The following is a 24721-nucleotide window of genomic DNA, read 5'->3' as shown; positions in this document are numbered from 1 at the left end:
ACTGGAAACACTATCTGGCAGGAAGCTTAGTATCTATATATAAAATAGATACTTCGAATCAATCAAATACTTGAGAAAGATACAAACCTTCTCTCGTTTTTGTTCAATAACACCTTTTCTCGCATAAATCAAATTGAGCTTTTCTCGGTCCTTTAAAAATCGTCTGCGTAATCTTAATATTTCTGTCCGACTGTCTGTACCTGAAGAACAAAAAGCAGGCTTGTGAAAGCTGGTCAACCCAACATTTGCAGTTGACTCTGCCTCGTTCCTAGAATCCTCGAAAATAAAAGTGAGACTGTTTACCTCTGTTTTTACTTTTATTTAGTTTTCTTTTATTTCTTCTTCTTCTTTTTTTTTTTTATCCTCACCCGAGGATATTTTTCCATTTTTTTGTACAGATAGAGTGGGAGGGAGAGAGAGGAAGGGAGAGAGAGAGAGAAACATCGATGTGAAGGGACACATCGAGTGGCTGCCACTCGCATGACCAACCAGGGCCGGGGACAAACTGCAACCGAAGTAAGTGCCCTTAGCGGGAACCGAACCCGGGTCTCTCCGGACCGCAGGCCAACGCTCTAACCGCTGAGCCAAACTGGCCAGGGCTCTTCTTTTTCATTTTTAAGTGACACGAGCCTATGCAGAGAAGATGATTAACCAGTTTTGGAAGCTACAGAACAGAATGTCTCCACGGCCTCGATGGGTGGTAGTGCTGCAGTAGAGAGCACGAGGCCAGAACGACGACAGAAGAGAGGCGTCAAGTCGCAGCCCGGGCAGCACCAGGCGCGTCCAGGGGGGCTGCAGGCTGAGCAGGTGTGGTTTGGATGTGCAGGCCCCATGCTCCAGGTGCAGAGCCGGGTAATGGGCACAGGGCTGGGAGTGAAAAAGGCTACATGGCTGGAGACAGAGGAAACAGTGGCCATGAAGACTTCTGAAATCTGGAGCTGCCTCCTCTCCCTTGGTTCCCAGAGTTCCTGGCACCCAGGCCTTTAGCCTGCAGGTAAGAGATTAGAGATTCTGCCGCTGGATAATCAACCAGCACAGGAGAGCAGAAGGGCTATGGACCTATGTTTCAATGTCCTGGTCCGGCTGAGCTCTGCTCGGTGAAGACCAGTGAGTACACACTCTCTTTGTAAGCTATTCCAAATGCCTTTTTAGTGCTCTCCCTGGGAACACATACAAAAAGCCAAACATCACCAAGTATTCTATAAAAGGAAACTGAATATTGATGAAACAAAGACTAAGACATAATTATATCAGAAGATAAAGGAAAGCTTCAAACATGAAAGACAGAAACCAAAATAACAGGGAATGAACAATTGCTAAAATTAGATCACGCAGGGAAAAAAGATCATTTAGTAGAAAAGTAAGAGTAGATATTGCAACCATGAATCAAGGACTGAAGGGATGTTCAAAGAACAAAAAAAAGCTTATAGACATTAAAAATATGACATCATAACATAAAAGCAAGGGTTGGAAGACAAGTTGAAGAGATTTCTTAAAATATATAGCAAAAAGGACACAAGAAAATTAGAAGGATAATCTACAAGGTCTGCTATCCAAGCAATAGGATTTCAAAAAGAGAAACTCAGATGAAGAAATCAACAAAATCACCCAAGAATATTCCAGAACTGGAACATATGAGTTAGTAGTCTGAAAGGGCCCTAAAAAATGGACTAAAATAGACCTGAACCAAAGACCACTTTTGTGAAATTTCCAAAAACTGCTTTAAAAGAGCCCTGGCCGGTGTCAGTCAGCCTGCGGTCCAGAGAGACCAGGGTTCAGTTCCCACTAAAGGCATGTACCTCAGTTGCAGTTTGTCCCCGGCCCTGGTTGGTCATGCAGGTGGCAGCCACTCAATGTGTCCCTTTCACATTGATGTCTCTCTCTCTCTCTCTCCCTCCACTCTATCTGAACAAAAATGGAAAAATGTCCTCGGGTGAGGATTAAAAAAAAACAAAACTGCTTTAAAAGAGAAGATCCTACAAGTGTTCACATAGAAAAGATCCAGTTCTTACAAAGGACCAACAGAGAGACCACCATCAGGTGTTTCCAGCACAGCCCTGTGGAACAGGGAGCTCCAAGGAGCCTCCCTGAATGCCAAGCTCAGGTACCCGTCAGGTGTGAGTGCCACCAAAGCAATGTATGGCATCACAGCATCGACAAGGGCTTCCTACTTCTCACAGCCTTCCTCAGGAAGCCACCTGAAGAGGTGTTAGGCCAAAAAGAAGGAACTAAGCCAAGGAAGAGGATCAGGAAAGGCGAACAGACCCTCAGGAGGTGGAGGTGGTGTCTAGATGACAGCTAAGCAGACACCCCAAAAGTAAGCAGCCTAGAACTAGGAAGCTCAGAGGCTCCAGGAGCGATTTCTTTAAGAACCTGAAACACTTATGTATAGGGATACAATAAAGCTGTACAACTCAGAGGAAATCTGGTGATAAATATGTAGAAATTTGAGTATCTAAAATGAAAAAAAAATTTTTTTTATGCTCACCCCAGGACATTTTTGCATTTATTTTCAAATAGAGCAGGAGGGAGAGAGAAAGGAAGAGAGAAACATCGATGTGAAAGAGACACATCGAGTGGTTGCCAATCACACGACCCCAACCAGAGCCGGGTACAAACTGTAACTGAGGTACGTGCCCTTAGCAGGAACTGAACCCGGGACTCTCTGGTCCACGGGCCGACGCTCTAACCACTGAGCAAAACCGGCCAGGGCACGAAACACTTATTAATGCCCAGGAGAAATTATTGTATAAAAAGGAAAAATAATCATGGAATCACTCATGGTTCAACCACAAATACTATTTATGTAGTCAAAATAAAAGGAAGCTGAATACTGATGAAGCAAAGACTAAGACATAAACATATCAGAAGATGAAGACACAGGAAGAATCCACCGTGTGTGTGAACGATGGGGGTCAGGGACAAGAGGGAGTCAAGTCTTTAAAGTCCACAATGTGAAGTCAGAAACATGACTAATCCTGAAAGAAAAAGTAGCAACATAAAAAAGGCTGGAGAGATGGAAGTAAGAGCAAAGACTTGGCTGAAAGGGTGTTAAGTGGGCACATCTGTCATTTCTTCTAACAAGTTTTGGGAAAGTATTAGACTCTTTAAACTACATGAATGTATTATTCTGATACAATAACTAAAGGAAACTAAAATAAAAAATTAAATAAGATAATGATTGAAAAGTGATATTTTAATTAGATTAGAACTTCAAGTTTTTAAACTGTATTCCCTTTCAATGATAACAGTAACAAAGTAAGTACTAATTCCCTGTATATTATGACCCTCCAAATGTCCTTCTTTAGGCAAGAAAATACATATACCCCAAAGAAAACTTGATATGAAATATTTTAAATCTATAAAAGTACATGGGAAGATTCAAGTATATTAACTGGATTACTATTTGCATTTATTTTACCTACTCAGTTCTACAACTGAGTTTTTACAAATCCATATATAAAACATTTATGACATTGTTTAAAAATTAAGTTTCATTGTTGAATATAATGAACAAAATAAGCTGATGAACAAAATAGACCCAGACATACAGAAAGAAGTAGGGTTCAGACTAACAAACCTCAGAGGAGCTGGTGGGGGGTATAAACCAGAGAACTTATATGCATGTTTGTATAACCAATGGACATACACAATGATGCTGTAAAGGGGGGTGGGGTCGGGAGGAGGGTGACTATGGGGAAAAAAGGAGAAACATCTGTAACAAAATGAATTAATTAATAAAAAAATTAGGTTTCACCTCTATCTTTCTTCTTTTCTATACATGGTTCCCCAATTCTACCTATATCATTTGTGACATTTTTTTTTTTTACTCCAAAAAAGTAGACAGAGAAAAAAGATGCAACAATTTGAGTTGTGGACAGTAACTCCTGTCATCCTTAGCAATTTCATTTGTTTCTGAGCCTCATCCCCATTCAATAAGGAAACTAGTCCTGAGGTGGTCACTAGCAGTCATTGTAAGTTAACTGGACTACAGACTGCCCCAAACACACACCAATCTTTAGCAGAAAGCTGCACCTGCCCATGGGTTTCAGACAAGCAGACATAAGGGGTCAGAAAAGACCATTTATAAACAATGGGAAGATGACAGCCACTTTGGAAGTTCATTTTAACTTCGGGGCTTTCACAATGAAAGTTACAGGAAGTACAGAGAAATATGCACTCTTGGTGGGTCATATACTGGTTTGATGGAAAAACAGAAGGAAGAAGACTGTAAATAAAAAAGACTGGTGGGGGAACTTCCGGCAGTGTAGGTAAATATGGTATCTCATCCTTCCACACCCACATTAAAGTTACAACTAAACTACAGAACAACCATCATTCAAGGCCACCTGAATCAAGATGAATGGAAATCTTACAATTACAAATTTAAAGAAGCCACATGGAGACTGGTAGGAGGGGCAGAAGCGCAACGGGTTGGTCCCACATCAATGTGTGGTGGATGAAAATTAGGAGGATACCTCTGCTGGGAAGGTCCTCCCTGAGGACTGAGAGGTCCCCTTCCCACACCAGGTGCCCAGTTCATAGTTCCAGTGCCAGGAAGAGAATCCCCATCACTTCTGGCTGGAAAAAACAGCGGGAACTGAGGCTCAGGGAGGCCAAGGCGGCTGGAGCCCCAGGCAGCTCCTCTTAAAGGGCCTGTGCGTAGACTTACTCAGACTTGCTCCCTCTAAGCTCAGAGGTGAAGCAGCTGGAGAGGTGCCAGAGGCATACAGTGAAGAACTGAGCTGTTTGGCATTCGAACGAGGGCTGGAGAGGGAGTTTTCTCCTGGACAGGTGAGCCCTTCCCTGGGGTGGCAGACAGCCGCCATATCTGGGACTCCAGCACCCTGGCTCACACTGGTAGCCCCGCCCTGGTGATTCCCTGAGGCCCCGCCCCACCCAACCTTCAGGCCCACCCAAGCTGTTGCCAGTTGCTTAACTATAGGATTGGCTTGTCTTGGAACAAACACAGGGAGGCAGCCAAAATGAAGAGACATAGAAACAGGTGCCAAATGAAAGAACATAACAAAACCCCAGGAAAAGAACTAAGCAAAATGGAGATAAGCAACCTAACAGATGCTGAGTTCAAAATACTGCTTATAAGGATGCTCAATGAACTTAATGAGAATCTCAGTGAACTTAGTGAAGACCTCAAGAGCATAAAAAAGGACCAGTCAGAAATGAAGGAGGCACTAACTGAAATAAAGAATAATATACACAGATGTAATAGTAGAGCAGGTAAAGCCAAGAAGCAAACCAGTGATTTGGAATATAAGGAAGCAAAAAACACCAAATCAGAAAAGCAAAAAGCAAAAAGAATTAAAAAAAAACAAGGATAGTGTAGGGAGCCTTTGGGACAACGTCCAGTGTGCCAACATTCGCATCTTGGGGTGCCAGAAGGAGAAGAGAGAGAACAAGAAATCGAAAATCTATATGGAATAATAATGGCAGAAAACTTTCCTAATTTGGTGAAGGAAACAGACATGCTAATCCAGGAAGCACAGAGAGTACCAAACAAGATGAACCCCAAGAGGCCCACACCAAGACACATCATCATCAAAATGCAAAAGGTCCAACACAAAGAGAGAATCTTAAAAGCAGCAAGAGAAAAGCAGTTAGTTAACTACTAGGGAGTTCTCATAAGCCTATATCAGCTGATTTCTCAAAAAAAAAACTTCACAGTCCAGAAGGGAGTGGCAAGAAATATTCAGAGTGATGAAAAGCAAGACCCTACAACCAAGATTACTCCATCCTGCAAAGCTGTCATTTAGAATCAATGGCCATATAAAGAGTTTCCCAGACAAGAAAAAGCTAAAGGAGTTCACCAACCACCACCACCACACCGTTATATAAAATGTTGAAGGGTCTTTTTGAAGAAAAAGATAAAAAATATGAACAAACAAAATGGCAATGAATACATATCTATTGACAACTGAATCTACAAACAAAATGAACACACAGAACAGAAACATTCTCATAGATACAGAGAACATTTTGTTGGTTGCGAGATGGGAGGAGGGCTGGGGGAATGGATGAAAAAGGTGAAGAGATTAAGAAGTACAAATTGGTTGCTAGACTGACAAACCTCAAAGGGAAGAGGGGTGAGGGGTGAGAAGAGATAAACCAAAGAATTTGTATGCATTTTTGCATGGCCAATGGACATAGATAATGGTGTGGGGAAAAGTAGGAGGGGCGGTGAGGAGCGGGTCAATGGGGGAAAAATGAGGAACATCTGTAATACATTCAACAATAAAGATAAGTTAAAAAAAAAAAAAAGATTGGTGGCAAGTGGTCAAGCATGGAGGAAAAAGACAGAGGAATGGATTCATTAGCTCCTTGTCAAACTCAAAGTTACGAACAAAGAGAAGCCTAGATAGATTTATTTATTAAATTTAAAGAACTGTGCGTAGCCACAGATTTGCTACCTGAAAATGTGAAAAGAGTGGTTAAGAGGAAGGAACGTATTTTGTGTGTGTATTTTTTAGTTACAAAATTAAATAAAAAGGAATTTACTATAATCTTAATTTTACTTCTATTTATCTAAATCCATATGTTGACATTTCCTAGGTTCTGTCTTGGGACCTTTTCTCTCTTCATTTTTATTTTTTCTGGGTTTCCACTTACTCCTAGAGTTACGATTCTCATAAGGAGCTGACTTCCACACTGACCTCTACCCCAGCCCTCAGCGCTGGGCCTGTGAGCTCTGCCAGTACTTTCCACTCAGCTCTCTGAGCATCACTCATGGGCTTGCCCCTTTTCTTTCCCACCCCACTTCTTCCTGCCTTGGCCCCAAGTCAGGTCTGGTTGCCTTTGACCTGCACCTCTCAATCCTCCTCAGGCACTCCACATGCTGTTCCAAACAACCATGCCCAGAGGTCACTCAGAAACCTCATGCCTGTCTCTGCTCAGTTCATTACCTAAAGCTGTGGTTCATTCCTAAAGCCCCACCCCACAGCCTCAAGTCTGTGTCTCAGCATTCTTTACCTTCGCTCCGTGTGTTCTGAAGCATCTATGCAGTTGGACTGCAGCACACTGCTAGAGGGAGCTCTCAGTAAGTGTCCACTGAGCTTATCTGCGCCTCTTCCACTACCCAACACATTCTGCACTGCATCTCCATCCCTGTCCATCCTCTCCCTTCCCACATCTGTCCCACAAGGCTAGTCTCAAAGGCCGCCTCCTCCACCAGGTCCTTCCTGAGACTCTCTCCACTCTCTGCCTGGATTTAAATTCTTTCTGGGACTTAGGTTACTAATTCAGCCTTATCCCTTGATTACCTCTGCCTATTACCTTACCCATCCCTATTGTTCTGGAAAGTCACTAAATAAATGGATTGAGTTCAATTTGTCCAACAGCTTTTCTGAAACACATAAAACTATAATTTCGACATGGTAAGTGCCCAGACAACATTTACTGAATTAAATTTTAATGGTATTGATTACAGGTTATAAGGATATGTGAATACAATCAGAAATGTACTTTCTTTAAGCCTCTGCATTGATTTAGAGGGTAGGTCATTTTAAACATATTTCAGTAACCTTACTTACCTTCTGCTTTGTTATCCACCTTGTCCCCTGGAAGGCCCAACCTTTTTTTCCCAAAATCAGGTCCCACCGACTTCAAGGGTGCTCTCTGTAATTTTTCACTCCTCTTGTGAGCAAACAGTAGGGAGGAAGACAAGGAATCGGATGATGAAGAAACCATGTAATCCACCAGCGGGTCAATACTGCTTCCAGTTAGCCAGTTAAAGGAGCTTCTTCCATCTGCAAACAGGCATGACCAGAGCACTTCACACCACGCTCAGAACTGCACAGCCCTGCCAAGCCCACACCCCATCCCACAGCCACTGTGAGAGAAGGGGATCATCCTGGAGGCACCTGGGGCCTCCGTTTGCTCACCTGTGACAGTGACTGGGGACAGCTCCTACAGGGAGACAGTCCTGTCACAGTAGAAAGACACTGGGTGGAAGCTCCGTGAGGCACGAGAGGACAACCCAAAGCAGCTTAGGCATCTGAGCCTCAATGTCCTCATTGGTAAGGTAGCAAATATATCACCTGTTCTCTCAAACTACTGGGATCATTACAGAATAATGTTTTGTATCTACTGTAAAATACTAAGATCCTTGATTTCTAATCAGTGTCATAAAATTTCCATTGTAATTATTCAAATTAGTCATACTTCTAGAACCAACAGAATGTAAAAAAAAATTATATAAAAGAAAATTATTGAAGTGTCTATAAATAATTTAGACACTTTACAATTTGTACTTTGATGATCAAAGGAAACAGTTGAACCATTTAAGAAAAAAAACTTTAATATACTATCAACATTTAATATACTATAAATAAATTTGGTTAGCTCTACTTTGCCTCTGAGATATGGAGTTTTAAATTTGATGCACTAAACAGATTTTTCTGGGGAAAAAAACAACCCAGAACATAATGTACTAAAACTTTTCCTCTTTTTGCCAGTTAGAAATAATCCTTTTTTCCTTTACAAAAAAAATTGTGGTAACATTTATATAACATCAAATTGACTATTTTCACCATTTTTATGTCTACTGTTCTATAGCACCAGGTACATTTACACAGTTGCGCAACCATCGCCGCTATCCACTATCACCGCTATGTCCAGAACTCGATCATCTCAAACTGAAACGCCATACCCATTAAACACTAACTCCCCACCGCCCCTGCCCCACACCCTGGAAACCACTCTTCTACTTTCTGTCTCTATGAATCTGACTCTTCAGGGACTTCAGTCCTTTTCTCCTTTAACTGAGATATCTTTTTGTGTGGTTCTTATCACTTTTCCTATTATCAATTCACTTCTCTTAAAAATGGTCAATGTTCTTGCAGTTCAGGCTGCTTCAGCAGGTAATGGTGCCTGGCGCACAGAGGTAGGCATTCAGGTTGGTTGTTACCTGTGTTTTGTGTGGGTGTGAAATCATACTGCTGTTGGGTGGCCCGTATCTGCCTAGCCATAGCCCCTTGAACAGAAGGGGATCCTTCCTGGGACCAGGTCTGGAGAGCACTCTGGGAAGTCTGAGTCTCAATAAACATTGGAGTGAGAACAGTGCTTCGCAAACGCCAGTCAGAATCGATAGTATATTCCTGCATGTAAGAGAATTTCAAATAAAAGAATGGTCCTTCTTTAACAACATGAAAATATTTTAATTTAAAATCCAATGGTACTATCAGCAAGTATGTACTATAATTCCATATACGTCTGTGGGTAGCAGTTGAAGAACTTTTTCAGACTTAAAAATTTTAACTAAATAATTATTTACCAACTAGAACACTAATTGGTACTGGGGGAGAAAAAAACATTTTTCTACTCCTTAACATTCTGCATTAAAAGTGGGTTGAGCGTTGTCCCATGAAGATTCCAGTTGGATTCCGGGTTAGGGAACATGCCTGGGTTGCGGGCTCAATCCCCAGTAGAGCACATACAAGAGGCAGCTGACTGATGTATCTTTCTCACATCAAAATTTTTCTCTCTCTTCCCCCCCACTTCCTTTCTCTCTTTAAAAAAATCTATAAAAATATATTTTGAGAAAAAAAGACTTAATGCCATCCTTAACACCACGACACCACTACAACAAGTTAAATGACTCAACTTCCTCCTAAGTGCTCACCAGTGCCCAGCACTACGAAGACACTAGGAATACAAGTGCGAGCAGACAGGATCCAGCTCGGCCGCCCAGGAGCTTGGGCAGAGATGAAGCGAAGTCTGTTGTTCAATGTGTAAATCACGGCTGTCACGGCTGCCAGGACACAGCGTAAACTGGGCATGCACCGAGTGCCAAGGAGTGATGGAAGGGAGACGGCATCATGGAGAAAGGAAAGTGTTAAGTGGAGGCTGAAAGAATGAGAAGTGTGAGCTGTGTGCAGGCAGTGTGGGCAGAGGCGAGTGAAGCAAAGGTGAGTGCTTCAGAAAGGAATGTGTGAGTATTCCAAGTGAAAAAAGAAAAGAAAAAAAAACGCCAACATCACTGATCATCAGGGACATGCGAATCAAGACCACAATGAGACATCAACGTTGTCGAAATGGCTATCCTCAGGATGACACAAAACAAGTGCTGGTGAGGTTGTAAACAAAAGGGAACCCTTGTGCACTGTTGGTGGGAATGCAGACTGGTGCTTCCACTGTGGAAAGCAGTGTGGCAGCTCCTCAAAAAGTTAAAAATAGAACTGCCGTATTATCCAGCAATTCCACTTTGGGGTATTTTTCTTAAAAAAACAACAAAACACCACGTTAAAAAGATACTGCACCCCCATGTTCGTGGCAGCATTATTTACAATAGCCGAGACAGGAAGTAACATAAGTGTCCACAGATTAAAGAAAAAAAAGTTATATATATAGACACACACACAATGGAGAATTATTCATCTATATAAAAGAAGAAAATCTTGCCATTTGCAACAACAAGGATGAACCTTAAGTGCTATATGCTAAGTGAAGTGAGTCAGAGAAAGACGCATATGATCACTTATATGTGGAGTATAAACAAGAAACAACAAAACAAAACATTTGAATTCATAAAGAGAAAATATTGGTGGTTGCAAGAGGTGGGGGTGGGGGATGGGTAACTTGATCATGGGAGTCAAAAGGCACAAACCTCCAGTTACAAAATAAATAAGTCATGAAAATGTAATGTACAACATTGTGACTGTAGTTAATAATGCACTGTATATATGAAAGTTGATAGGACGGTAGATCTTAAAAGTTCTCATTGCAAAAAAACTTTTTGTATTGTGATGGATGTTAACTAGACTTAGTGTGATCATTTTGCAATATAGACAAATACCAAATAACATTGTACACCTGAAACTAATATTTTATTTATTTATTTATTTATTTATTTATTTATTTATCCTCACTTGAGGACATTTTCCCATATTTTGTTCAGATAGAGTGGGAGGGAGAGAGAAACATCGACGTGAAAGGGACACATTGAGTGGTTGCCACCCGCACGACCCAACCAGGGCCGGGGACAAACTGCAACTGACGTACGCGCCCTTGGAGGGAACTGGGTCTCTCTGGACCGCAGGCCAACGCTATAACCACTGAGCAACACCTGCCAGGGCTGAAACTAATATGTTATATGTCAGTTATACTTCAATAAAAAAGAAAGCCAATTTAACACTATTAAAAAATGTCTGTTGAGGCCTGGCCAGTTTGGCTCAGCGGTTAGAGCATCGGCCTGCGGTCCGGAGAGACCCGGGTTCGGTTTCCGCTAAGGGCACGTACTTTGGTTGCTGTTTGTCCCCGGCCCTGGTTGGTCGTGCGGGTGGCAGCCACTCGATGTGTCCCTTCACATCGATGTTTCTCTCTCTCCCTTCCTCTCTCTCCTTCCCACTCTATCTGTACAAAAAATGGAAAAATATCCTCGAGTGAGGATAAAAAAAAAAAAAAAAAAAAAAGTCTGTTGAGTAACAGACAGGGAAAGCTTATAATATTTATTATCCCAAAGACAAGTACTTTACCTGAAATTTGCATTCTGACAGTGGATGCTCAAACACAGGGTTTAAATAATCTGGGCTCATGCTCGTCATTTCAAGGAGAAAATCTGTTGCTAAACTTAAAAAGTGCATTTCTATTTTAGGAGAATATAAGGAATTTAGTGTCAGCAGTCGGTCCAAGGTATTTGAAGGTAATCTAGTTTCATGGCTCCAGAAATTTCGAACAATTAATCTGAAAAGCAGAGAGAAAAAAAATGCATGTGGCTCAGATATTGGCAAATGAAAAAAGAATGCCCTACACATACTGTTATGTGAATAAGGCACCATTTTTCACTTATATAAAGCTTAATACAGAGGAAAACCACCTTTAAAATTGTGTAAACAGCACAATTTGAGTTATGAATAATAATATGTATAAGGAAGGGAATATTCTAAAACTTTAGCATTTTATAAAAAGGTACAAAACTGGATGATTTTCTTCCCATCTCTATTACCTGGGAAGTTTTTAATGATAAGCACTATAATATTAACTATTTTGAAACTGAGAAAACGTCTTAAGAAATTATATATGCTTCACTGCCTTCCTAAAACAAATGACTCCAAAAATTAGCACCATAAAATAGTCAAAACTTAAACTATTTAAAAACCAGTTTAAACTTTATAATTTATAAATGCTTATGAAATTCAAATACAATTTTTAGAGACTCAATTAATTTAGAATTGCATGAGAATAGAAAACTCATTGATATATATACAATCATACAAAAAGTTTATGCCACTTGACTTCTGGTCAAGATGGTGGCGTAGGTAAACGCTGTATCGTGTCCTTTCACAACCACATCAAAGTTACAACTAAACTATAGAACAACCATCATTCAAAACTGCCTGAAATCAAGCTGAATAAAAGTCCTACAACTATGGCATTAAAGAAGCAGCCACGCCCTGGCCAGTTTGGCTCAGCAGTTGGAGCATTGGCCTGTGGACCAAAGAGTTCCCAGTTCGGCTCCCGCTAGGGGCATGTACCAAAAAAAAAGGAAAAAGAAAAGAAAAAAATAAAGCAGCAGCCACATGGAGACTGGTAGGAGGGGCGGAGGCACATCTGGCTGGTCCCACACCCATGTGTGGTGGAGATAAAAATTAGGAGGATACCTTGGCTGGGAAGGTCCTCCCTGAGGACTGAGGGGCCCCCATCCCACACCAGGCACCCAGCTCAGGGTTCCAGTGCCAGGAAGAGAATCCCCATCACTTCTGGCTGGAAAAAAACAGCGGGAACTGAGGCTCAGGGAGGCTGAGGCAGCTGGAGCCCCAGGCAACTCCTTTGAAGGGCCCAAGAATGGACTTATGGGACTCACTCCCTCTAAGCTTGGAGGGGAGACAGCTCGAGGCGTGCCAGAGACATACAGGGAAGAACTGAACTGTTTGGCATTGGAGCAAGGGCTGGAGAGGAGGCTTTCTCCAGGACAAATGTGCTGTCAGAGGAACTTTGTTCCTTTGGTGAGCCCTTCCCTGGGGTGGCAGACAGCCACCATATCCAGGACTCCAGCAACCTGGCTGACACTGGTTGCCCCGCCCTGGCGATTCCCTGAGGCCCTGCCCCACCTAACTTTCAGGCCCACCCAAGCTGTTGCCATTTGCTTAACCATAGGATTGACCTATCTTGGATCCTGCTTCAGCATCTGGTCTCAGCGAGCCCCATACCACTCGTTAAGTAATACACAGACAGAAACATAGAAAGGCAGCCAAAATGAGGAGACATAGAAACAGATCCCAAATGAAAGAACAGAACAAAACACCAGAAAAAGAACTAAGCAAAATGAAGGTAAGCAATCTAACAGATGCTGAGTTCAAAACACTGCTTATAAGGATGTTCAATGAACATAGTGAGAAGCTCAGTGAACTTAGTGAGGGCCTCAAGAGCATATAAAAGGACCAGTCAGAAATGAAGGAGGCGCCCTGGCCAGTTTGGCTCAGCAGTTGAAGCGTCGGCCTGCGGTACAGAAAGACCCGGGTTCGGTTCCCGCTAAGGGCACGTACCTCAGTTGCAGTTTGTCCCCGGCCCTGGTTGGTCACGCGGGTGGCAGCCACTCGATGTGTACCTTCACATCGATGTTTCTCTCTCTCTCTCTTCCTCTCTCTCCCTCCCGCTCTATCTGAACAAAAAATAGAAAAATGTCCTCAGGTGAGGATGAAAAAAAAAAAAAAAAAAATGAAGGAGGCACTAACTGAAATAAAGAATAATTTACACAGATTCAATAGTACAGTAGGTAAAGCCAAGAAGCAAACCAGCAATTTGGAATATAAGGAAGTAAAAAACACCCAATCAGAACAGCAAAAAGAAAAAAGAATTTTTAAAAAAAGAGGATAGTGTAAGGAGCCTCTGGGACAACTTTAAGCGTGCCAACATTCACATGTTGGGGGTGCCAGAAGGAGAAGAGAGAGAACAAGAAATCGAAAACCTATTTGGAACAATAATGGCAGAAAACTTCCCTAACTTGGTGAAGGAAACAGACATATAAGTCCAGGAAGCACAGAGAGTCCCAAACAAGATGAACCCCAAGAGGCCCACACCAAGACACATCATCATCAAAATGCAAAAGGTTCAAGACAAAGAGAGAATCTTAAAAGCAGGAAGAGAAAAGCAGTTAGTTACCTACAAGGGAGTTCCCATTGGACTGTCAGCTGATTTCTCAAAAGAAACTTCACAGTCCAGAAGGGAGTAGCAAGAAATATTCAGAGTGATGAAAAGCAAGGACCTACAACCAAGATTACTCTATCCTGCAAAGCTGTCATTTAGAATCGATGGCCGTATAAAGAGTTTCCCAGACAAGAAAAAGTTAAAGGAGTTCATCACTACCAAACCATTATTAAATGAAATGTTGAAGGGTCTTTATGAAGAGAAAGATAAAAAATATGAACAAACAAAATGGCAATGAATACATAGCTATCGACAATTGAATTTACAAACAAAATGAACAAGCAGAACAGAAACATTCTCATAGATATAGAGAACATTTTGTTGGTTGCCAGATGGGAGGGGGGATGGGAGAATGGGTGAAAAAGGTGAAGGGATTAAGAAGGACAAATTGGTTGTTAGACTGACAAACTCAAAGGGAAGGGGGTGGGAAGAAATAAACCAAAGAACTTATATGCATATATGTATAACCAATGGACACAGACAACAGTGTGGGAAAAGGCAGGAGGGGGGCCGGGAGTGGGGAAGAGGGGGAAAAATGAGGAACATCTGTAATATAGTCAACAATAAAGATTTAAAAAAAGAAAAAAGAAAAAATAGTTTATGCCACTTTTTATATAATTGGTACTTGATAAAACAGTCATATAACTGGGTAGGCATTTTAGAGAAGAATGATCATCATTCATATTTCCCTGTATAGTTAACATTATAGTTTCCTCTTATTTCTAAGGTTTTAAACATTTCATTCAATATTAATATGTATTGGGTAATCTCAACTACTTCAGTTAATTGGAAAACATAGTAATTGTCATTAGATTTTCTTTTCATTTTGAAATGCTTTAATTTACTTAAACAGTAGCAGAGACAGTTTTCTCCACACCACTTTTTCAAGAGTTTTATATTAAAGTAACTTACCAGGATTTTTAAGTCTAATGTGATTTAAAATATATTTTTATTTAACATTGTGAATGCATGAGGCAGAGAAAATGCTAATACTGCAAATGAAAACTGCTGAAAACTACACTATGCTAATCTAGAAAAAAATACCCCTAAATGTATTCATCTTGGCCCAATTATTCCAGGAGGAACACCTACTGAAGCCCAAGGTTCTCATCGATCAATCCCTGAATCAATGCATCTTTTGCCAACTTAAATATTTCCTGGGAGTCATCATCTGCTTGACTTTCTGGATCTCTGAGAAAAGTAACAAAATGACAAAACATTAATACTTTCTTGTATCACTTTTGTTCCAACCCAGTGACATTGTCCAGAATTAAAGTAAGAAAAAAAAATCTGGCTTTTCCCATTGAACTTAAATTCCAAAATAAGAGCGCAGCCTACCCTCATGCCTATGTACCTCAACATCCCCCCTTGGTGCCGCTGGAGGCCCATTCAAGCGACCCCCCGTCGAGTGCAGGAAGGGGGGCAAGGCTTCAGAGGGCTCCCTCGGAATGCTAAGAGGTGGCCCAGGTGCCCCAGGAAATGGTGTGATGTTGGTCCTGAAGGCTGAAGCCTGAAGACATCCCGGCAGAGTTCATTTTCTTAATTTTGTCAGCTCTTAAAGGGATAACTCTGAAAACAAATTACACTTTTGTGCCCTAAAACAGAGAAAGAACTCACGGACACTGAAAACAGTGTGTTGACTGGGTGGGGGTGGGGAGTTAGTGGAGGTGGGAGAGAGTATGTATGTGATAAATAGTGATGAAAAAAATAATAGTAGTAAATGAAAACAAATTACACTTTTAACTCAACCAACAATTTCATGCTCCGAATATTTCCCACAGATACATAATATGAATTAAAATAAGGATATATTTCAACATACAAAAATAAACTTGTTTTATTTATCAATCTTATGTTAAAAATGTTATTATTTACTATAATCTGTTCCAGATTGCTAAAGAAATCCAAATTCTCTCTTAAGAAATGCAATACAAAATATCAATGTAGAGCTTACCGATAATTGTCATGAATCCACATAAGAATATTATACATTTGTTCCCTACACACTGGAGAAGGATGAGAAATAAATTCTATAACAGGATCCAGAAGTTCTCGAAGTTCTCCTGGTTTCAATTTTGCCATCATCTTATAAATTATGTCCAAACACACTTTTTGTCTTTCATCATCTCTATAATAAGAGATTTTTAAAAATACACAAATTTAACAATTTTTAATATTATACTTTCAGATATGACAGGTTAACTTTTTTTTGTCCTTTTCGGTATTTCAAAATTTGCTATAATACTACACTTACAAAATTACATTCTTAAAAATAATTATCATGGGCTAGACTATTAAAAATACACAAATTAATTCAATGTGGAATCTTGGGTTAGATCCTGGAAAGGTGGTGAAATCCAAATACAGTCTAGTTTAGTTAAAGTAATGTACTAATGTGAGTTTCTTAGTTTTCACAAATGTACCACTAGGATGTAAGATGGGAAAATTGAGTGAAGTGTATATGGGAACTATGTGTACTATCTTTTACTTTTCCTGCAAATTTAGGGTTTTTCCAAAATTAAAAGTTCATTAAAAAAAACAAACAAACATGAAAATGTCAAACAAAATAAGCTAAATATAAAAATTTTCATGATTTAAAAAAGTGGTTTCCTGTGTTAGTCAGACCACCAGCTATGTCATACAGTGGGATTAAGTGTAGTCTGGGTCCCACTAAGGTGCACTTATTTCCTTATTTTATGTATGTTTTCCTCCTGAAAGTGCTTCACACACAATAGGTGTTCATAAGTGTTCAATGATGTTAGAACACACTGACATACATTCCTTCTTACTATCACAGTACACATTTATCAATGCTTTATCACTATGTTAAAGATATGAATACATACAAGACTGAAAAAGAGTACAGAGCAAAAAGAATATTTTAAGTAATCAACAGCATTCTCTTAATATTTACTGGGAGATTTCAATTTTTAAAATAAACGAACAACTTTAATAAAAGAAAAAAAAAGAAGAAGCCGCCGCCTCTTACCTGGCAAAATAGGCACGAAATCTCAAAACCATGCATCTCACACCTGCAAAGGGCCTCAGGCAATGCCTCAGATGTGGCCCCAAAGGTACCAGGTAAGAGGAGGCAGGAAGGCCAGGCCCCACCACCTTGTCTTCTCAGATTCAAATTTAGCAAACAGATATTTCATGAAAACCTGTAAGTTCTTTCTGAGTTGAAGGAAATAGCTGAATAAATCAACATTTTATGAGCCTGCTGCATCCAAGAACATAAAGCTGGTTTCCCACTCACCTATGTCTCATGACTTGGACGAAATCCTTGCTCTTTAACTGCAAGTAGACATCTGTAATTGCCTCTGAACGACACAGCACCACTTCTAGACAGAGAGTCTTCATCACACCATGAAATTTTGGCAGCAGGAAGAACACGGTGTTCATAAACCTAATCATCGGACACAGCCAGTCAGTGGGAGGGCGGTCTCAACGTCTCCCGCCACAGGGCACTCACCATGTCAACGTCTCACCTGTCAGCAAGTGGAGGGAAGTTCTTCACGGCTTTGTTCAAGCACACAATAAATTTGTCCTCCATTGTATTCTGATGCTGCTTCAACTGTTTTACAATCAGTTCACACACAGTCTCCTCCAGTATCTGAAAAATTAAGTTTCTTTTCCAATACACACAGGTGGAAACTTAAGTTTCTAAAAATAGGTTTATCCTGAAGAGTTAAGTGTTGGGTGCCATCATCTCCAACAATGTTCGCGGGTGAAGCTCCAGGAGCACACATGGGTTTGCAGCAACCACTGAGCACCGGCAGAGGCTCTGGAGTAGGTTTGGGTACGTGAGGCCACGTCCCCGTGTGCTTGTGCTGCCAGCACTGGGGTGTCCGCTCGTGCCATGTGTCACATTGATAAAGATTAGTGCTTCTTCTGGCAATGAAACACTGCCTAGTCGTTTAAGAAGCTGAACTAAAATAGTGATTAAATACTGCTTAAGACACATTTTATGGTGTCCATGCTCACATCTCTGGTCAAATGTTCACACAAACCACATTCAAGCAACTCAATGCAAACTATCACTGTTCACCTCCCTACACCCTGCTTTCTCAGGATCACACATTACTACCTATATGATAGACTTGATTGTGAATTATCAGTCTCCTCTCACCAAATGCCAGCACCCCGACAGCAGGACTTGTCCTGTCCTGTTCCTAGCTGCATAATAAGAGCCCAGAGCTGACCAGTCAACCATTAAGTGCCCAATACACAGGGGTTGGCAACAGCAGGTTTAGTTATGAGTATGCGAAGAACAGTTTATTCTTGTATTATTATTTATTAATTATTGTATTATTTATTCATATTAAAACTGTAAGCCTACTTTTGCCCACTCCTGTATATAAGTGACCAAGATATGTAAGTACCGAAGTTATAAAACAATGTGAAGCTGACAATATGGATAAAATAGTAGAAGACAAGACCTGAGTCTACATCTCAGGTGCCAAGAGCAGCTTAGTGGTTAGAATATGAGTGGCTCTGACTTACTTCTTGATGTTTTACGATTTCCCAAATTTCTACACAAAATCAATGCCAGTTTACATTCAGAAAAAAATTATGTTAAACAAGAATGTTTCTCATTCCTATTATGTTGAAATTTAAGTCAAGAAAGATTGAACCTGGGATCTGCTGTAATTTGCTCCATCTGTGGTAAAAATTAAGCATTTTACGTAAACCAATACCAAACATTTAGGGACATTAAAATCATGTCTTAAGGAGGTTATTCTGAAAAAAAATTTTTTTTTTTAATCCTCACCCAAGGACATTTTTCCATTTTTTGTTCAGGTAGAGTGGGAGGGAGAGAGAGGAACAGAGAGAGAGAGAGAAACATCGATGTAAAAGGGACACATCGAGTGGCTGCCTTCCACACGACCAACCAGGACCGGGGACAAACTGCAACCGAGGTACGTGCCCTTAGCGGGAACCGAACCCAGGTCTCTCTGGACCGCAGGCCCACGCTCTAACCGCTGAACCAAACTGGCCAGGGCTGAAATTTTGTTTTAAATTCTCACCCGAGGACATTTATCTTCAGATAGAGTGGGAGGAAGAGAGGGAGAGAGAAACATTGACTTGAGAGAGACACTTCGACTGGTTGTCTCCCACATGACCCTGATGAGGGCCGGGAACGAACTGCAACCCAGGTACGTGCCCTTGACCAGAACTGAACCTGTGACTCATTGGTCTGCGGGCTGATGCTCTAACCGCTGAACTACACCGGCCAGGACTTTTCTGAATTTTTAAAATTGTTTATTTTATTAAAATAGCTGGTAATCCTTAAATAAGTAAGTTTGATCTTTCCAAAGGAGTCTATTTCCTGTTAGCTTAATTTAATTTTCCTTGAAATCAAAAGTAATGCCTAATTGGTAAAATGGGCAGGGGGCCCAATCTGCTATTTTGGGGTACCCTCAGGACCTCCTGACTTTCTCTAAGGTTCTTCTCATCCTGACTGACAATGAATGTAGCCTGGACTCATCACTATCTTTTCTTTCAGGAGAGAAAAGCGACTGGAGATAAAAATTTTGGAATCATGAACATAGATGTTTTTTATTTTTTATCCTCACCCAAGGTCATTTTTGCATTTATCTTCAGATAGAGCGGGAGAGGGAGAGAGAGAGAAACATCGATGTGAAAGAGACACACCGACTGGTCGCCACCCACACAACCCCAACCAGGACCAGGAACAAACTGCAACCGAGGTACGTGCCCTTAGAGGGAACCGAACCCGGGTCTCTCTGGTCCGTGGGCTGATGCTCTAACCACTGAGCCAAACCTGCCAGGGCGACATAGATGTTTTTTAAAGCTGTGAAGCAGTATGATCAGCGGGGGAGCAGTAAAACAGAAGAAGATCAAAATCAGGGCTGTGGAGGGCCTGGGAAACATGTAGCTAAGAAAGGAAGAAGAGATGCCCAGGGAGAAGAGAGCAGAGATGCCCAGAACCAGTGGTAAAGGGATCGAGGAGGAGCGATTCACAGAGACAGAGACCTGGCGCAAGCATCTCTTCACAGTGAGACACTGTTTTGGAGGCGCCTCCCTCTACTAACATGTGGGAGGAGAGCAACATAGTCATCATTCGCTACACTGTTTTCAAGTAAGTTATAACATGTAGTTTCCATACAGTTATATATATGTAAATATATCTTTGATAATTACATTTTATTAAAAATTATAAAACTCTGAATATATGCTATGCTTAAAAATTGAGTAAGGTTGTTCTCACAGCCCAGTGCAGTGGGCAGGCACACAACTGAGAGAGGCTCCCTCGGAGGCACTGTCTCCCGGGTGACAGCTGTATCATGTCAGGAGCGCGAAGCAGAGTCATCTACCTGGACGATTTTCTCCAAAAGGATACCCTGAGATCAAGTTTGAGGAATGAAAGCTGGCTAAATACTCCTATCCTGACTTTAATAAAGAGTGAGTTACCAATCTTTAAATATTTAACAAGTTTCCAAGTGTTTAAAAAAAACATATGTCCTATTTTAAAAAACTGAGAATTTTATAGAGTAGGAAAGAGTAAAATATTAATAAACGCAGACGGCTCACTTTGGTTTCTTACAGTACAGAGGACATAAGTATCAAGTGTTATGACAAATCAAAATTGAAGAAGCATTTATTTAAAATTGCACAACACACTCACATTTTTCCTCTCAGTAACATATCGAAGAACGAGTCCCAGAACTTCTGCTGCCGCTGCATACACCTCTTTATATTTTACAAAGGACATATTATTGACCAAAGCTTGAAAGTATCTGTAACAAATATGCAAAATAAATATGTATAAAATAATCCATTCTTTTGACATAAAATTATAATAATTTTACTTTTTGTACCATATTAATAACACAAATTGAGAAAATATAAGACCTAAAACATGATCAGAATTATTTGTGTAAATACATGTATGAAGATGTGTTTAGGGCTCTGACATCATCACATCAGGGAGGCACATTAAAGTCAGTTCAGTTACACAAAACCTGCTACAGTCAAAGTAAAACGTCACACTGCAGAGGGGAGGTGACTCCCACTGAAGAGGCACACACAGAATGAGGGTCCTGCCAGTTTCCCAGGCACTACTCAATCCTTCAGCTCAAGTGCCACAGCCCCGAGGCTGAAGAACAGAAACTCTTCCAGGTGGACAATGACCTCCTGGTCATTGAGGAGCGGGGCACTCACCACGCCCTGAACTGACCATGCTGCTATGTCTAGGGGCACTATCTACAGCCTGCATTGCCTTGACTGGGCTTCCTCCCTCCACAAGATGCCTGCAGGACCTGAGGGACTTGAACAAGCATCAATAAATGTACTGGGGAACCCCTCCCCTCAAAAACCATAATGCTGGATACTATACAACTATAGAGAAAAAAGCTATTATCTAAGATTATGACTTACTGATACCCTCGTAAAGCCATCTACTATGATAGAGAAAGACAATAAAATAATGAGAAAGCGTGAGCATGAATGCAGGGTCCCCAAACTTCACAGGCACAGGGACTTTTAACTTTCAGCTCCACAGTGGCTCATTAAAGTTGTCACTGGAGAAAACCAAAGCTCAAAATAATAATAATGATGATAATAATAATACCAACTTGTCTAAAAGTACGCTATTTCCTGTTGAATCTGTGTTGAGCAACATATTTGTACATGATGCCAGACGACTATGATAGACAGAGTGAGACACTTCCAAAGAGATGGCAGAAGCATGGAGGGAGACGCTGAAACCTATAAAATAATCATGATGTGGTGTGTTGGGCCTACACGCCCCCAAACTCTAAAGGGTTCTAATGGGAGAGGAGCTGTGTGGCTGCAACTACACCAAAAAGCTCAGAGACAGGGCAGGGGGCATGAGGCTCAGCGGCATCCCCTTCACGGTCATGCCCCAGAATGAAAGGTCTCACAGAGCTCATGTTGCTTTCAGGGGTAAATGCTAAAAATGTCACTTTATTTATTTATTTATGTTTTTTATCCTCACCCGAGGACACTTCTCCCACTCTATCTCCGGATAGAGTGGGAAGGAGAGAAGGAAGAAGAGAGAGAGAAACATTGATGTGAGACAGACACATCGAGTGGCTGCCACCCACATGACCCCATGGGGACGGGGACAAACTGCAACTGAGGTACGTGCCCTTAGCGGGAACCAAACCCGGGACTCTCTGGTCCGCGGACCGATGCTTTAACCGCTGAGCCAAACCGGCCAGGGCTAAAAATGTCACTTTAGAAAATAAGAAAAAAAATACTTAACACCTCTTAGTCTCCAAAATGTATATGAAAAATTACACTAATTTTTAAAAACTTACCTTCCTCATTCACTCCCCATTGACATATTTCTTCTCTCAAATGACCTCTAAACCCAACTATTTAAATTAAGATAGAAATATTTAATGTGCGTTCTGGCCCTTAAACTTATCAGAATTAAATCAGTCTATTTCCAATTCAGGAACATATTAACCTAAAAAAATTAAACAAGGCAAAGCTATGATACTTACTTTATACTCTCTATGCCACATTTTGGGTCATAGGGTGGGAAATTATTGGCCATTACAATGCCTAATAATTGAATTCCTACTGAATTGTCTTTAGAATTAGGATCTTTGCTGGAAAACTTTTCAAATATTAACCTGAAACAGAAGTATAAAGTACAGATTAACATTCAATAAAGTAAGAAGAAGGAAGACAAATGTAACATTTTCTACAGTGAATTTTCAAGGTAAGAAATACATTTTCTTTTCCCACATCTAACATCCTTCTTGCTAATACCTTCTTTGTTCACATCCAGGTTATTCTAGCTTTGGAACATAGGCAGTTTTATATCTTCCTATAATTATTCGCCCAAATTCTCTAATTAATTCCTTTAGAGAGTTTCGGGGAACCGCACGCAGTGCTGAAAGGAGCGAAGGGAAGTCTCCGCCCGCCCGGCTGCTCCAGTGAGCAGCAGAGTGCTCCTGGTGTCGACTTCGGAAGCTGGGATTTTATGAGTAGCATATTACACCCCTATAGATTTTACTTCAAACTATAGTATTCCTTCTAGCATTTCAAATAATTAAATTCAATGTAATCACTATTTACAACAGGCTACATTTTTAAAATTTCTAAACAATATTGCAAAATCTAGTAAATTTGTACCTGTAAGGGATGGATAAACAATCCTTCCAGCATTCAACGAGGGTTTTTATAATTTCAAGGTTGTGACTAAACACGGCTCTTTTTTGATGAAAAACATGCTTTATTAGGAAATGAAGCAATCGATTTGCTAACACTTCATCTTTGGGAACCCCCTGAAATGGTATAAAAATTCTATTAGTATGCTGCATTCCATTCTGAAAAAGCATTTTTTAATTCAAAAGTCCATTTACAAAAGAAATGTGGCATTCTACTGAGGATCTGGCTCCTAATTGAAAACCTAAGTGTGACTTGTCAGGTCCAACCACAGGCAATTACAAAGGCCTTCCTTCCCCGGACAGGCCTCAGGGGGAACAGCTGCCCTCTCACCACCAGCCTGGAACACAGCCAGCATGCTGCAGTCTGAAGGGTAGTTGCAGTCAGACCCTCGGGCCCTTGCCTGGTCGGGCTCTCAGACATACGCACATTCCTGGCCCAGAGGCCTTCACTCCTAGGTCTCTATCTTCTTCTGGCGCCTCAGCTGAAACCTCCTTATGGAGGGAGGAAGGGAAAACTTGAAGACACTGTGACTCACTGCTTTTCAACTCCTAGCCCTTCTCCCTGGCCCTCCTCTCAAATCTAGGGCCCTACAAAACTGCTGGGGTCTTTAATTAGTGGCACCCTGAACAGGGAGATGACCCCCACATTGGTGCTCGTCCATCTGACCCCTGACCAATGTGCTGGTTCCAGGGGGGAAAATGGGACGAGAGAGTCAGGACTTCCTCTGGTTTTAGCCTCTTGCAAATACCACTGCGATGAGTTTTTTTTAATCCTCACCCAAGGATATTTTTCCATTGATTTTTAGATACAGTGGGAGGGAGGGAGAGAGAGAGAAAGAAACTTTGATATGAGGGAGACATATCAACTGGCTGCCTCCTGCACGACCCTGACCAGGACAAGGGATCAAACCTGCAACCCAGGTAGGCGCCCCTGACTGGGAATCGAACCCATGACCCTTCTGTCCACAGGCTAGACGCTCTATCCACTGAGCCACACTAGCCAGGGCGCAATAAGTTTTTGATTAAAGGTGCCAATGTGACTCCCTTTGGCTAGCTGCTTTGACCAGCTATTCTGACACCTAAGCAATTTAGCTCTTTCAAGATCAGCTGAGCTCCTAACAGTTAAATCAATCTTTTCCAGTGGTTATAAGAACCATTGATTTAACTGTTAGGAGCTCAGCTGATCTTGAAAGAGCTAAATTGCTTAGGTGTCAGAATAGCTGGTCAAAGCAGCGAGCCAAAGGGAGTCACAATGACACCGTTTGACAATCCCCAGAAGAAGGGGTCGGGGGGGGGGGGAGATAAACCACAGAACTTATATGCATGTATGCATGAACCATGGACATGGACAACAAAGCTGGGGACAGGGCAGGGAGGGAGGGGAAAGGGGGAATCAG

The 24721-nt window shown here is 41.2% G+C and overlaps 1 protein-coding gene across 1 annotated transcript in view; it reads right to left on the bottom strand.

Moving 5' to 3' along the window:
• The window catches only part of PRKDC (protein kinase, DNA-activated, catalytic subunit), a 261857-nt gene that overhangs the window by 93341 nt on the left and 143795 nt on the right, over positions 1–24721 (bottom strand). Inside the window, exons 50-60 of the mRNA XM_036264464.1 lie at positions 23290–23441; positions 22653–22784; positions 20807–20918; positions 17646–17770; positions 17414–17563; positions 16112–16285; positions 15250–15348; positions 11487–11694; positions 8921–9110; positions 7545–7760; positions 88–200 (exon numbers count right to left, since the gene is read on the bottom strand). Of these exons, the coding sequence (XP_036120357.1) occupies positions 88–200; positions 7545–7760; positions 8921–9110; positions 11487–11694; positions 15250–15348; positions 16112–16285; positions 17414–17563; positions 17646–17770; positions 20807–20918; positions 22653–22784; positions 23290–23441 (1671 nt within the window). The remainder of the gene's footprint in view (positions 1–87; positions 201–7544; positions 7761–8920; positions 9111–11486; positions 11695–15249; positions 15349–16111; positions 16286–17413; positions 17564–17645; positions 17771–20806; positions 20919–22652; positions 22785–23289; positions 23442–24721) is intronic.

This window comes from Molossus molossus, unplaced genomic scaffold, assembly GCF_014108415.1.
Source record: "Molossus molossus isolate mMolMol1 unplaced genomic scaffold, mMolMol1.p scaffold_m16_p_16, whole genome shotgun sequence".
In the NCBI taxonomy this organism is placed as follows: domain Eukaryota; kingdom Metazoa; phylum Chordata; class Mammalia; order Chiroptera; family Molossidae; genus Molossus; species Molossus molossus.
The sequence above is the reverse complement of the archived record's forward strand: the minus strand, read 5'-3'. Positions and strand labels throughout refer to the sequence as shown.